Source organism: Wolffia australiana, chromosome 8 (assembly GCF_029677425.1).
Source record: "Wolffia australiana isolate 7733 chromosome 8, ASM2967742v1".
Lineage (NCBI taxonomy): Eukaryota > Viridiplantae > Streptophyta > Magnoliopsida > Alismatales > Araceae > Wolffia > Wolffia australiana.
This window is the reverse complement of record NC_135842.1, coordinates 13100169-13114816: the sequence shown is the minus strand read 5'-3', so window position 1 is coordinate 13114816 and position 14648 is coordinate 13100169. Positions and strand designations below refer to the sequence as shown.

Here is a 14648-nt window from a genome sequence, read left to right as displayed (position 1 = left end):
TGAGATTGGATTTCCAACATAGAGGTGATGATCATTTAATATACGGTCAGTAATGTTTCTAATTTCAAAGTTATACCTTGCTGTTGTACGGTTTTACTGGTTTAATTTGGAAATCTCCTCCTTGTGTAATTAGATTAATGTTTTTCTTGGGGAATGGGTTCATTAACACCTAAGTTAAATTTCACATATTAATAACACCTAAGTTAAATTTCACAGATATTAGTATGTATGTAGTTGCAACTAGGTTAGTAATTAAGTTATGAGGTTACAATGAAAATATACTACAGTACGTCAGGGTCAATACCAAGAGTTCTCCTTTAGGTACTTGGCATTTTTTAAGTTCCATGTTTCTTTAGTTAGTTTTCTTGAATAGTCGTCCAATTAAGTCATTAAGAATTAGAATAAGTTAAATTAAATACAAAATAACAGAGAAATGAAAACAAAATAACTGCAAAGGTAAAAATATAAAGAGAGAATAAAAACAAAGTAATTCTTTGTACTGAAATATAAAAAACGAGAAATATAACAAAAAGCTAACTTAAATAATATAAAATAAAATAAAAATAAAGATAAATTAATGCAAGATTAATGAAAATGAGTAGGATTATACAAAATTCCAATTAATAATAATAAAGAAACAAACTAAAATATAAGTTTAAATACATAAATATAGTAAACAAAAATATACAATAAATAATTAAAAATAGGAATAAATAAAAAACGAGAAATATAACAAAAAACTAACTTAAATAATATAAAATAAAATAAAAATAAAGATAAATTAATGCAAGATTAATGAAAATGAGTAGGAATAAACAAAATACCAATTAATAATAATAAAGAAAGAAACTAAAATATAAGTTTAAATACATAAATATAGTAAACAAAAATATACAACAAATAAATAAAACTAAATAAAAATGAAATAAATATGGATATAAATAATAAATATTAATAATTAAAAATAAATAATATAAGAAAAAACAAAAAAGTAAAAATGAAATAATTTTTTTCGTTTATCTTTAGCAATTTATTTATTTATTCTCTCTTTTTTTTATTCATTAAGTTTTTATATCCTATATTTGTTTCATTTTTATTTAGTTATTTTATTTATTCCTATTATTATTTATACCAAATAAAAATAAAGTAATTATTTATACCAAATATAAAGTAAAAAATAAAGAAACTAAAATATAAATTTAAACAAAAGGAGTATAAAGCAGGAAGGAAACGAAAAAAAAAGAACTAAAAGGGAGAGGGCAGGCCACGTTCTGGGGGGGTAAAAACGTACTTTCCGTACGACCCTCGTCGTGGTTAACCTTCGCGAGCGTACAAACGGACGACGGACGATGAGACAAGACGGACGGAGTCGAACGGAACGGACGACGTATATTATTTTTTATATCGGCAAGGGGAGGTGAAATTCCGAAATTACCCCTCTCGTTTACTAGTCTGTCCCTTCCCCTCGGGCGACTTTTAGCAGTTTCCCTTTCGTCATCTAAGCGAAGGAGCTCGCTTCTCGACCAGGGCGTGCCCCTCCTCCTCCTCTCTCTCTCTCTCTCTCTAGAACCGCTCCTCTCTCTCTCTAGGATCCTCCCTCCCCCCTCTATCTCTCTCTAGAATCCCTCTTCCTTTCTCTCTCTTCCCCCCAATCTCTCTCTCTCTGCCAATCTCTGCGGCTTCCGGCGTGCTCGGCGGCGTGATCGGACTCGCCAAGGCTGTTCCTCGTTCGGGCGCCGTCGCTAGATTCGGAGCCCGTTTATTCATCGATGACTATTATGACCCCTCCGCCTCTCGAAGTACGTTCCAAAATCGCGATTTTTTTCCGCCTTTCCTCACGTTTTTCGTGTCTGGCCCGGCGGAGATCGAGATCGGATTGCTGGGTCACCTGGGTTCGGCTTCTTTGGGCTGTTTTTTGAGCCCGGGGGGTTGGTTTTTGGGCGATTAGGGTTTCGTGGGTGCTTTCTTGTTTGTGAATTGTGCTCTGATCTGATCTCCTTTGATGTCGGCTGATTGATGGAAGCATCTAGGTTGTTGATTCTTTATTTGTTTTTGGGGTCTTGATTGTTTGTGTTTGCAGCAGGAAGACGAGATGCTTGTTCCTCACCCTGATTTCGTGGAGGGCCCCCAGCCCATGGAAGGTCGATTCTTACCCTAGTAGCTTCTTCGTTTCAAGTCCCCTCTTTCTGATTACCCCTTTTTTTGAGTCCAATTTGGGATTTCTCCTGGAGGGTGTCGGGAAAGAATTGAAATGTAATTTTTATTTTATTTCGGTGGAGTCTAAAGATCGAATCTTTGTCTTATTTATCGCGTCGGTTAGGGCACCTTCTTGTGATTTTTGTTTATCCTTTTTAAACCCTTTTTCTGAGAGATTCTCAATCGCAGTTGTTGCCGCTCAACCAGAACCTGTGGCCACTGCGGAGAACCAGCAGGTTGAAGATCCTCCTACTTCTAGGTTTACTTGGACGATTGAGAATTTCTCGAGGTTGAACCTGAAGAAGCATTATTCAGAAGTTTTCTTTGTGGGAGGATACAAATGGTCTGTGGGTTTTACCTTGAAGATTTCAAAAAGTGCTTGTTTGAAATAGATTCAAAGTTTTATGGTTTTAATTCGAGTCATGCAACAGGCGAATACTCATATTTCCAAAGGGGAACAATGTAGACCACCTGTCCATGTATCTGGATGTGGCGGATTCGCAGAACCTGCCGTATGGTTGGAGCAGACATGCTCAGTTCAGTCTGGCCGTAATCAATCAAATTCAGCATAAATACACCTTAAGGAAAGGTATTGTCTCTGGCATTCATGCAATGGGCTGGTTTATACACTGATGACATTTATGTTTTTATTGACTGCCGCAGTACCTCTAGATTTTTTTTCTGGCTAAAACTAGATTTTTTGTGTGTGGAGATTTTCAGTTACCGTTAATTGTAAATAGTATGCCTTACTTGTCTGCTTAATGGTCGTATAATCGGCGTCGGTTCTTTCAGACACTCAACACCAATTCAATGCTCGGGAGAGTGATTGGGGGTTCACTTCGTTCATGCCTTTAAGTGAAATTTACGATCCAAGTAGAGGGTATCTCGTCAACGACACCTTAGTTGTCGAAGCCGAGGTTACAGTCCGTAGGGTGATTGATTACTGGGCATACGATTCAAAGAAGGAAACAGGTTATGTCGGACTTAAAAATCAAGGTGCAACCTGCTACATGAACTCTCTCCTCCAGACCTTGTACCATGTTCCATACTTTAGAAAGGTCTGCTTTATCTTCTCTCGTTTGCTCTAATTTTACACCTTTCAAAATACATGTGCCGGCCGGAGAATTCATGGAAAGTAACATTTCAATCTGTATGCTCAGGCTGTGTATCATATGCCGACGACTGAGAACGACATGCCGTCTGGGAGTATCCCTCTAGCTCTTCAGTCTCTCTTCTACAAGCTTCAGTACAGTGATAGCAGTGTTGCCACAAAGGAGCTCACAAAATCATTTGGGTGGGATACTTATGATTCATTCATGCAACATGATGTTCAAGAGCTTAATAGGGTCCTTTGTGAAAAATTGGAGGACAAAATGAAGGTATACATTACTTGGTTATTTTTCCGTAAAGATAAAGAACAACATTTATGTATTTTTTTCTCTTCAAATTCAGGGGACTGTCGTTGAGGGCACCATTCAGCATCTTTTTGAAGGGCATCACATGAATTACATTGAGTGCATTAATGTGGACTATAAGTCCACCAGAAAGGAGTCCTTTTATGGTGAGTTTTCATCATACATTTGATAGACTAATGCTTTTTTGTTCTATTTCATTTTACAATTGATCTTAATATCTTTTCAGATCTCCAGCTTGATGTCAAGGGTTGTCGAGATGTGTATGCTTCTTTTGACAAGTATGTTGAAGTTGAACGCCTTGAAGGAGATAACAAATATCACGCTGAGCACTATGGCTTGCAGGTGTGAATTCATACATTGGCCATTTGAAAGTAGCATGCATATTAATTTTCCTTGTTCGGTCCCCTGAATGTTCAGTAGCTTCAGTCGAGAGAAGGTTTTGTGATCAGGTTATGGTGGCCGATAAGAAGGATGATGGATAATGGCAATGTAATTCACAATATTAGTTTTTTCCAAAAATAAATGAAATGGATGAAAGATTGCTATAATATAGATTTGGATAACTAGTACACTTGTCTCTGTTCTAAATAGTTTGAATACAGCGTGATATGTCATCAAATGTGTTACTGTTGGAATAATTTAACTCTTTGTTTCTCTGATGCTCGAATGTGTTCACAGGATGCCAAGAAGGGAGTACTGTTCATTGATTTTCCTCCTGTTCTTCAGCTTCAACTAAAACGATTTGAATATGATTTCATGCGTGATACGATGGTTAAGGTCAGTATCATTATATTACGGTTTTTTGTCTCTGGAGCTCTTTTTGCTTTATTTAGCTTTTAACAATTTCTTAAAAAAATGCTTTAATCCTTTGCTGCGTTTGCATCATGTATCTGAGAGTGATGAAGCATTGACTCTTCGACTTTGGATGTGCTGTCGATTCTGTTCTTCTGAGATCGTCAAGCATGATTTTTAGAGTTCCTGAGTTGAGTAATAAAGATTATCTGCAAAAGTTGTGCTATCTTTGGTCCCTTGAAAGCTTGTAATCATCTTTTTTCAATTTTCTTTGTAGTAGGACTTTTTGTATACTATTAGCGATCATGGGAGTGACCTTTCCGTCAGTTTTTAAAAAAATTCAGCGAGCACATCCATACAAAAGCCTAATTAAACAATTGATATTGTAGTTAGTTCTGACACCAAATTCTATACCAATCACACATTTACGTGATCCCATCTGTTTTAGTACTAAAAGCTATCTGTTTTAAGCCGCCGAATTATTACCCTGAATGGTGGTCTTCTTTCCGTTGTTGGCGTCTAGAAGTTCAGATGTCCATGTTTGCGAGGGATAATGGTCTACGATTGTCTTCTCATTTTATTTACTAAATTAGTCATATTATTTTAAGTGCGTTGGTGTTCTAAATGGAAAATGCCATCACATTTTGTTATTTCTCTGTTATATCCTGTTACTTATTTAAGCGCTTGTTTTATCGCTTTTTTGTTGATCTTTTATCCTATGTTACAACATTTCAGATAAATGATCGCTATGAGTTCCCTTTAGAACTGGATCTTGATAGAGAAAATGGCAAGTATCTCTCACCAGACGCTGACAGAAGTGTCCGAAATCTTTATACTTTGCATAGGTATATGTCTTTGTGCATTAAGAAAACTTTTTTGCAATTTAATATTTCCGATGCCCATTAGTGGCTATCCATGTCTTTCTCATTGTATTTCTTAATTGAGGGATTTAGCTTTCAGAAATTGAGGTATTCTTACTCGAAGTGTTTCTTTTTGTTTTATTGTGTTCGTTTAGCAGGACTGGAGGAAAGGAGACATTTAGTAGTTGAGAACTATATACCATTTTCTTGCGCATTTTCTTGTAGCGTAGTATTAAGTGTACGATCTTCTCGTAATTTTTGAATATGGTGAAGTGCGATGATATTTTTTTGTCTTTGCTATTTCATTTCCAAGTGAGAGAACATGCTTTTTTCAGTTTCTGACGTAGTTGCCATTTGCTTGTGATTTCAGTGTTCTTGTGCACAGTGGTGGAGTCAATGGGGGACATTACTATGCCTTTATCCGGCCTACACTCTCTGATCAGTGGTATGTAGTTTTTCAACGCAGAATTTTATGGGTCAATGTTATTTAATATGCTGTTGGCTACATTCAGTTGAAAATCATTTTGATCTGCATATAAAAAGTTTATTAGATAACTCATGAAATATTAATTTTTCACATAGGATTATGGTTGTTTCAATAAACTGAATTGAAAAATCACTATTAGGTACAAGTTTGATGATGAGCGAGTGACTAAAGAGGACACGAAAAGGGCTTTGGAGGAGCAGTATGGTGGAGAAGAAGAGGTAAAAAAAACTTTCATTCAGAATGCAATAATGTTTTTGCTTTCCTTAGTTAAATTTATTGCCTCACCTTTTTTTCTCCAATTCAATTTCTCTGCAGCTGCCGCAGGCTAATCCAGGATTTAATAATGCTCCTTTCAAATTTACCAAGTACTCCAATGCTTATATGCTAGTCTATATTCGAGATTGTGATAAGGAAAAGATAATCTGCAATGTGGACGAGAAGGACATCGCAGAACATCTTCGGGTATTGGATGTTTCTTTATCTTAGTGAATAGCAGTTTTGATGCCATTGCTCATCAATGATCGTTCTTTCACTTTCAGGCGAGATTGAAGAAAGAGCAAGAAGAAAAAGAGCACAAAAAGAAAGAGAAAGCTGAAGCTCATCTTTACACCATCATTAAGGTATATTTTGGTCCCTCTTACATCAACTTTTCCTTTGGTTCTGCTGCGTTCAAAGTACCTGTCTTGAATTTACTCAGGTCGCGAGAGATGAAGATTTAATGCAACAGATAGGAAGAGATATATACTTTGATCTTGTAGATCATGACAAAGTTCGGAGTTTTCGTATCCAGAAGCAGTTGACATTTAACCTCTTTAAGGTATGCCTTATCCTTGGTGTACGTCGTTGAATGATGCACTTTCTTTGTTTTAGACTGCAATAGACCAGAGGAATTTTGTTTGAAAAATAAAATTCCACTAATTTTTGTGCGCCAGAGTGTGACAGTCCAGGAAAGTAAACTGTTATTCAGCTTTTGACAAAAAATCTTGGCATTAATGGGGCGATTGTTTTATGCTCCGTGTAGTCTAAGTTTGTTGATGGGAGCGAGTTATCATACACAGGATGTTGAGTCTATATCTTGCTTCATGAACAATCAAAATTGAATTTCCTTGAAATCTGTTTTTCAAATCAATTGATGAGTTTGTGGCTATTCGTAGAGGTCAAACGTGATCAAGATACTTAGGCATAAACATGATAACTTGTTCATAGACGCAAATCAATTTAAACCGTTGTGGCATGAAATGGATTCCCCACTCGTGATAGTGAAACCATAATAAATCCTTTTATTATTCTCATTATGAAGGCAACATGGGTTTCTCTTTTCTTCTCCTTTGAACGAAAAGTGATTGAGTAGCGACTTTATCGCCTATAGTCTTGAGATGGAAATCGCTTGGTGAAAGAATCATGATAACATTTTTGATACTCTGACCAGAGTATTCATTTTTTACTACCTGTATACATTTCTGATAGTTATTTGTGCTTTAACTTATTAAAGCTGGTAAAGAGATGCGTACAGCGGCTTTACTTTGAGTTTTCTTTAAAATGACTCATGAAAATATTTGTGCTCAGGTTTGCCCTGTAATGTAAGATAGTCCAAATAAAGGGAGTTAACCCGTGTCGCTGCTTCGCTTGATAACTTAAGTAACCTAGTAGCCTTCTGAAAATTTTGGAACTAAGTTGGCTATGCGCAATGAGTTTATTTGTTCCTCTCTTCATTTACATCAACAATTTTAGTCAGCTCGTGGCCGAAAGTTAAATTTTACTTGTGTGAAGTACTTACTGCTCGCTAACACTTGAATTATATTCCTTTAACCTCTATTCCCGTTTTTATATATTTGCTGAGTTTAAAGATATCTTTGTACAGAAATTTGTTTGATTGTTGAATGCATTTGGGTTATCTCTCTCTAGGAAGAAGTGGCAAAAGAATTTGGTGTTCCTGTGCAATTTCAACGCTTCTGGCTGTGGGCTAGACGTCAGAACCACACTTACCGTCCAAATAGACCGCTGACTTCTCTAGAAGAGATGCAATCAGTAATTACCTACTCGATTCACTTCTTTTTTCTGACTATCCTTTGTGATTGGAGCAATTAACAGTGCTTCACATCGTTATTCTTATATCTATAGGTTGGGCAATTAAGAGAAGTATCTAATAAGCCTCACAATGCTGAACTCAAACTGTTCTTGGAAGTAGATGTCGGACTGGTAACCCTCTGACACATCATCTATTTATCTCTCTACAATTTGCAACGCATCCCTTTTACTGTTGTTGTTGGAAGTAGATTTTGGTCTCATATTTTACGTCGTTGCTTGAAGGACAAGGTTCCACGTTGTCCCCAGGAGAAAACCAAAGAAGATTTGCTTCTCTTCTTTAAGCTTTATGACCCGTGGAAAGAAGAGCTGAGGTATCACGTTACCATCGAATTTCGTATCCCATACCAAATTATTTTTTTTAAGCTTCATGATGTTTAACAATTTTCTGGCTCCTTATCAGGTATGTTGGGAGATTTTTTGTGAAGTCTTTGGGAAAGCCGACGGAGATATTGAAAAGGCTGAATGAGTTGGCTGGTTTTGATCCAACTGCCGAAATTGAACTTTATGAGGTTGCTGCTACAGCACTTCAATCTTCCTCAGAATTTTTTTTCGTTATGCAGCCATAAGTTGTTGAATTTTGCTTTGACCAGAATGAAGTAAGACTGAGTTTAATACCTTGCGGCGCATGTTCTTACATTTCATAATTTCCAGGAAATAAAGTTTGAGCCTACCGTGATGTGTGAACTTATCGACAAAAGAATTAGCTTCCGATCCAGCCAGGTAAGATTTCGTTTTTCAACTTTCAACCGGGTGTTTTATGGGTTCCTGATATTAACGTCTTGTTCTTGAACTATTTTCTGAGTTCTCTCCTTTTCGACTGTATCACGCCAAACATGTTTAAAATTGCTTTTTGTGTAGCTTGAAGATGGCGACATCATTTGTTACCAGAAGACTCCACCAGAGAATGATGATTCATGCCGTCACCCTGATGTCCCATCATTCCTGGAGTATGTTCGTAACCGGCAGGTAGTATCAAAACACAACTTGGGTGCCGATAGATTTTACGAAGTGTGCATAGAATGAGAATATTTTCACGTGGACCTTTTGTTCTCATTTTCTGGCATTCTGGGACGGGTCTTATTGTTCATGTAGATGGGTTAATCTCATAATTAGATGTGACTAAAAATGAATCTTCGAGAAATGTTGTAGTAGTGCAAACCATATTTATTTGCTCAAAACAGCGACTTAAAAAAAAGAATGATTATGTAGTGTTTGTTCAATTTTTTATCATCCAGGGTATATAAAATAAGTGTGAATTATCTGCTGCTATCAGGTTGTGCATTTTCGTTCTTTAGAGAAGCCAAAAGAGGACGGTTTCTGCTTAGAGCTGTGAGCCTTCAAGAACCGAAAGTCCAATTAATCGATTATGACATGGAAACAAGCAAATATATCTATGGTGTTTTTCTTATTTCAGGTCGAAACTCCATACTTATGACGATGTTGTAGAGCGACTTGCTCGTCATATTGGCTTGGATGATCCAACAAAGCTCCGGATTACTTCCCATAACTGCTATTCTCAGCAGCCTAAGCCACAGCCAATCAAATACCGGGGTGCAGAACATCTGACAGACATGCTTGCTCATTATAACCAGGTTGGTTGCCCATTCTCTTTTCCAAAAAAAATTATATTTTTGTCATAGAGAGATAAAAATGCACCCTCTTACTGAACTGTCATGAAACCCGCAGACCTCCGACATATTGTATTACGAAGTGCTTGACATACCTCTGCCGGAATTGCAATGCCTCAAAACTCTGAAAGTAGCCTTCCATCATGCAACAAAAGATGAGGTCAGCTCAATTCTTCTAACACAACAATCTATAAGTTTTAGCTGTGCGTGCTAAAATCTTGCCGGGTTTTCTAGGGGGTCATTCACTCCATTAGGTTACCAAAGAACAGCACTGTGGGCGATGTACTTGCAGACTTGAAGACTAAGGTAATAGACAGGCACTTTGCACACTGTTGAATCATATATATTCTTCAATGCGAAAATAGTTGCCTGTGCTTAGCTTCTTATTGATCTAGTTCTCTACTATTTTGTTTTTTTCTCTGGTCGGATGACTTGGGGAACAGGTTGATTTGTCCCATCCTGATGCGGAACTTCGATTACTCGAAGTCTTCTATCACAAAATCTATAAGGTATGCTGTTCCGTCATGTCTTTAATTCTCTGTTATCTTGTTCTTCAAAAACGAATCTTAGAATGTTTCCTCAGATGTAGTATATGGTGAGCCATGAGGCTTGGCATGTAGCGAACATTCTCAAAGTCGTTGTACAAGTCTAACTTCCGAGATCTCCATTACAATGAACTCAAAGAACTTCATCCCTATCTGTGAAAACCTTTTTGTGCGTAAAATATTTTTAAGTTATGAACTCTTCCGCAAAATTGGGCTCGTATGGTAAGTTGCAACCTAATCCAAAATCCAGCAAGTAATGAGAAAGTACTATAATGTGCAACATGCTCTTGCCGGAAGTGGAACTGAATATGGCCCAAAGCTCACATCATCTTCACATTTTTTATTGTTGAGTCGATCTTCTGGCTCATAAGCTATTCTGGTGAATTGGCATTACTCACCAATTTGTAGTGGTCAATCTCTTTCTATATGGCCTGCGATTCACTCTTACAGACCAATCTCACTTGGTGAAAAGAGTGACCTTGTTGACTTGGCTGTAAGCCAATCAATATTGACTCGTGTCGCCGATTCTCCTGCGGCATTCCAGAGCTGCTGACATGGCCGCCTGTTTACAAACTCTATTTTCGATTAAGAGATTTCTCAGTACCTGATCGCACCCCCGTGGTATGTTTGGGGCTACAAGTGGGCTTTATACGAGACTCTAGTATTGGACCCCTTAAGGACAGTTTTACAGATAATAGAGATTACGGGGGAAGGTGAATAACATCAAGATGGAAGATATTAAAGTAGGCTTCTTTGGCTGACATATATTTTTTTTGATTAAGTCACCATAATGGCTTGGTTGTTTTTATGACGAAGGAACTTCTCCGGTTTTCCCTGCCATATTTCCATTTTGGTCGTTGAGTGCTAGGGTACCATCAGTCTTTGCCCTCCGTATAGTGTTTGCGGATGGTGACGGAAACCATCATCGTCATCCACAAACCTGTTATCGTCTTGTCATTGTCCACGGCTTGAGTGATGGTTAGTTGGTTACATTTGCTTGTCATCTGAGCGAGGTTAACAAAGGGATAATGACGAGAGGCGATAATTTGAAAAAAATACTGTTGTCATCGTGGCGAGGGCGAGAGACTCTGGGATGATGATTTTGTCATCAGCCTCCTCATCCTGGGAAGGACGAAGGATAGGGATAATGATGTCTCGTCGTTATACTCTTGGCATTATCATAGATGACATCAAATATTAAGTTCCTACTATCTTCCTTGTGTTTTACTCTTTTAGTGGTTTCTGATAACATCCTAAGAGTTCTTTTATGAGGGAGCGGACGTGAAGGAAGGGAGAGGATGCCGGGGTGATCCTCTCAATTATTATTACTTGAATCATTAATTGTTCACATATGGTGGTTCTTTTGATCAATTTTAAATAATTTGTCTCTTTGGAATTTTCTTTATGAATACATTTCTGTGTATGAATGCCATCCGTCTCCTCTGGGTTCAGTATGCCAATGTTGCCTGAATTGGGCCCTTTTGCTGAACATGCTTACTGGATCTATCGACCTTCTGTTAATTTTCTCCCTCATTTTCTCACTTTGTTATAGCATAACATTTTTACTTTTTTTTGTCTCGCTTCTGGCAGATATTCCCAATCAGTGAGAAGATTGAGAACATAAATGACCAATACTGGACTTTGCGTGCAGAGGAGGTAACACAAAACTTCTATTTATTCTACTAAATCATGAACTGATATGCAATCGTATTATTAATATTTTTCTGATTATTGCCGACTCCTCTGATCATAGGTCCCAGATGAGGAGAAAAATCTTGATCCACAGGATCGCGTAATTCACGTCTATCATTTCACCAAGGATCCTCAAAATCAAATGGTACTTAGACTTTAAACTCGTATATCAGGATAAGCATTAGAATAAATGGTTCACGTGGAACTACTAAGTCTCATAAATGTTAATGGCAAGATGTGGTGTCGCCACATTTTTTTGCCCACTATATTTCTTTGCTACTATATTTCTTTGTAGATAGAATTTCACAAAGGTGGTGGGATTTCTGTTTACCCTTTCTCATGAAGACAATTGTTTTTGGTTCCTTCCATGTAACCCTTATCCTTTTCTCTCGTACAGCAGATTCAAAATTTTGGGGAACCTTTTTTCCTGGTGATTCACGAGGGTGAGACTTTGGCTTTAGTGAAGATCCGTATTCAGAAGAAACTGCAAATTCCAGATGAAGAATACTCGAAGGTGCAGCCGCTATTTCTTATTATGTCGTTGGCTCATTTTAGCAAAAAAGTTGCCATTCATCTTTGAAATTTCAGCAAGATGATTGTTTAGAAGACTGGTTGATTGCCGTTTTCGGGTTATCTTCCCGCTTTTCTTCAAAAAAAATAAAAAATAGAAGAGTTCATTATACGACCGATCTAAATCTAGGCTAGATGTGGTCTCATTTTTTTGAAGTAGAAAAAAACCTCTGGGATAGTATCACTTGTATGCCACACAATAGGAATTTGCATGATCATGGTCGTCATAATGGTTATATGTGTGGATTTTTTCCTATGAATTTCCGTCTGGTAAAATTTCTTTTCATTTGTAGTAATACTGAGACTCGGATAATTCTAGACTTCTACCTTTTTTTATATCAGGAATATTTTGATTCATAACGTCATCTCTGTCCTGTTGGGTTTGTATTTAATTTCAACTAACTATTTCCAATTTCTATGCAGTGGAAATTTGCGTTTGTATCCCTGGGTCGTCCGGAATACCTCCAGGACTCTGATGTCATAGCTCAACGCTTTCAGGTAAGATCATACTAATGTTATACTAGTCAATCAGGATTATTTTGAAAAAAACTAAATTATTTATGGGTTTCGTCCATCCAATCTCTGAGGCTTGATTATTTTACAAAACCTCAGAGACGAGATATCTATGGCGCTTGGGAACAATATTTGGGGTTGGAGCACTCTGACACCGCTCCCAAAAGAGCTTACGCTGCAAATCAGGTAATTAGTTCGGTATGCTCAATAATGTTAGTTTCTTTGTTACTCTCAGTTAGTTACATTTTCATCAATGAGACGGACCTCATTATTGGTATAATTTCAGTGGCCATCTGGAAAGCTTAAAAAATGGACTCTAATCTCACCTCATCTATTTATTCCGTACGCAAACATAGTACTAAGGACCTGTATCTTTGTAGCTCTAATCACATTATGATTCTTAAAACACAATACATAAACATAGTGCTTTAACTCTAATTGCCTTATCATGTTAATTTGGGTTTTGAAGGGTAGAACCAGATATTTTGTAAAAAACCACAGAAAAAATATACATTAGGTGAGCATAAGCGGCGTGATCTTTTTTATTTAATATTAGAAGAGCAGAATCAAGAGCATGATACCTGATTATCATTCTAATCAAGAGCATTTGTATAGGTCAATTCTTGGAAACTTATTGTGTTTTTTTGAAGGGCAGAATCAGATATTTTCAAAAAGCCACAGAAACAACCATATATGGACTAGTAGGGTGTTGTTTTATTTAAGCTGGTTGACACGAAGATAAAGAAATAATTTCTGTGTATATTTTTCCAGACCCGCCACACTTTTGAAAAGCCGGTGAAAATATACAACTGAAGGGGCTAGCACTGATCAACCACAGCCCCCATTTTGCTGTCCAAGCAGTCAAGAGATAGAGAGAGAGAGAGAAGGAAGAGAGATGAGCATCTCATCTGACATAATTTATTATATAAATAGAAGGATGATTAGGGATGATGGTGGAAGGGGGGGCCTGGCTGGCTGTCTGCTGCAAAGATGGAAATTGAATGAAGCAAAATGGATGCAGCAGTGCAGAGCTCCTTTTTGTTTATTCATGTGTGTTATTTTATCTTATGTTTTTGGTTTTCCTTCTTAATCATGAGTGTGGGGGAGATTTGTATAATCATGTGTGCAGGCTTGTTCAGACAGCAGCGATTTTTGTAAAGCTACTACGGATTAGGGATATTTTTCAGATACCAAGAGGTGGTTTGATTTGCTTTTTCTTTCTGTTCCAAATTTCCCCATCCTTCTTAAAATATTTTTTCTTCAGTGAAACCTGTCGCCCATGGCAGCTAAAACGCCCGACGTCGGGAGATTTTTTTTCCTTTTTTTTTTTTTTTTTTTTTGTTCGACGGGCTGGTCGAGCTCCGCCGGTCAAGCTCCGACGGGGAGTTCGACGATTGCCAACAGTCAAGCTCCAGCGATCTCCGACGGTCTAGCTACCCTTGCACCGACGATCCCCGACGGCCGAGTTTCTCCGATGGTCGAGCTCCCCGTGCTCTGATGATCTCCGATGGTCGACCTTTGACGGTCAGACCTTCTCCCCTGTCAAGATGATCTCCGACGGTCTATCTTTTCCCTTTCTCCCCTCTCCGACCCTCTCCGACCTTCTCCGACCTTCTTTGACGGTTGGACCTTCTCCCCTGTCGAGCTCCGACCTGCCCCGACGGTTGACCTTCTCCCAATGCTGTTCTCCCCGCCGTTCGCCGCCGTTCTCCCTCACCGGTTCTCCCTCACCGCCGTTCTTCCTCGCTGTCATTTTCCCTCACCGGTTTTCCCTCACCGCCGTTCTTCCTCGCCATCGTTTTTCCTCGCCGCCGTTCGCGGTTCACCGTTCTCCCTCTCCGCTGTTCTTCCTTGCCGCCGTT

At 38.0% G+C, this 14648-nt stretch overlaps 1 protein-coding gene across 2 annotated transcripts; it reads left to right on the top strand.

Annotated features, from left to right (window-relative positions):
- The first annotated feature begins 1480 nt into the window (after positions 1 to 1480).
- LOC144706298 (ubiquitin C-terminal hydrolase 13-like) lies at positions 1481 to 14003 on the top strand. Of its 2 annotated transcripts, none has more exons than XM_078579182.1 (32): positions 1481 to 1799; positions 2081 to 2141; positions 2386 to 2539; positions 2628 to 2785; positions 2989 to 3254; positions 3357 to 3575; positions 3649 to 3757; positions 3838 to 3953; positions 4290 to 4388; positions 5139 to 5248; positions 5634 to 5708; positions 5890 to 5968; positions 6066 to 6212; positions 6290 to 6370; positions 6448 to 6567; positions 7656 to 7778; positions 7872 to 7949; positions 8061 to 8149; positions 8239 to 8347; positions 8490 to 8558; positions 8697 to 8804; positions 9112 to 9167; positions 9253 to 9430; positions 9525 to 9626; positions 9701 to 9772; positions 9910 to 9975; positions 11602 to 11667; positions 11765 to 11848; positions 12104 to 12217; positions 12697 to 12771; positions 12886 to 12972; positions 13558 to 14003. In XM_078579182.1, exons 1-32 carry the CDS (start codon positions 1770 to 1772, stop codon positions 13597 to 13599), a joined length of 3342 nt encoding a protein of 1113 aa, XP_078435308.1. In that variant the 5' UTR covers positions 1481 to 1769; the 3' UTR covers positions 13600 to 14003. The 2 variants fall into 2 exon arrangements, with proteins under 2 accessions (XP_078435308.1, XP_078435307.1); XM_078579181.1 differs by having other exon boundaries at positions 12101 to 12217.
- The last annotated feature ends 645 nt before the right edge of the window (positions 14004 to 14648 follow it).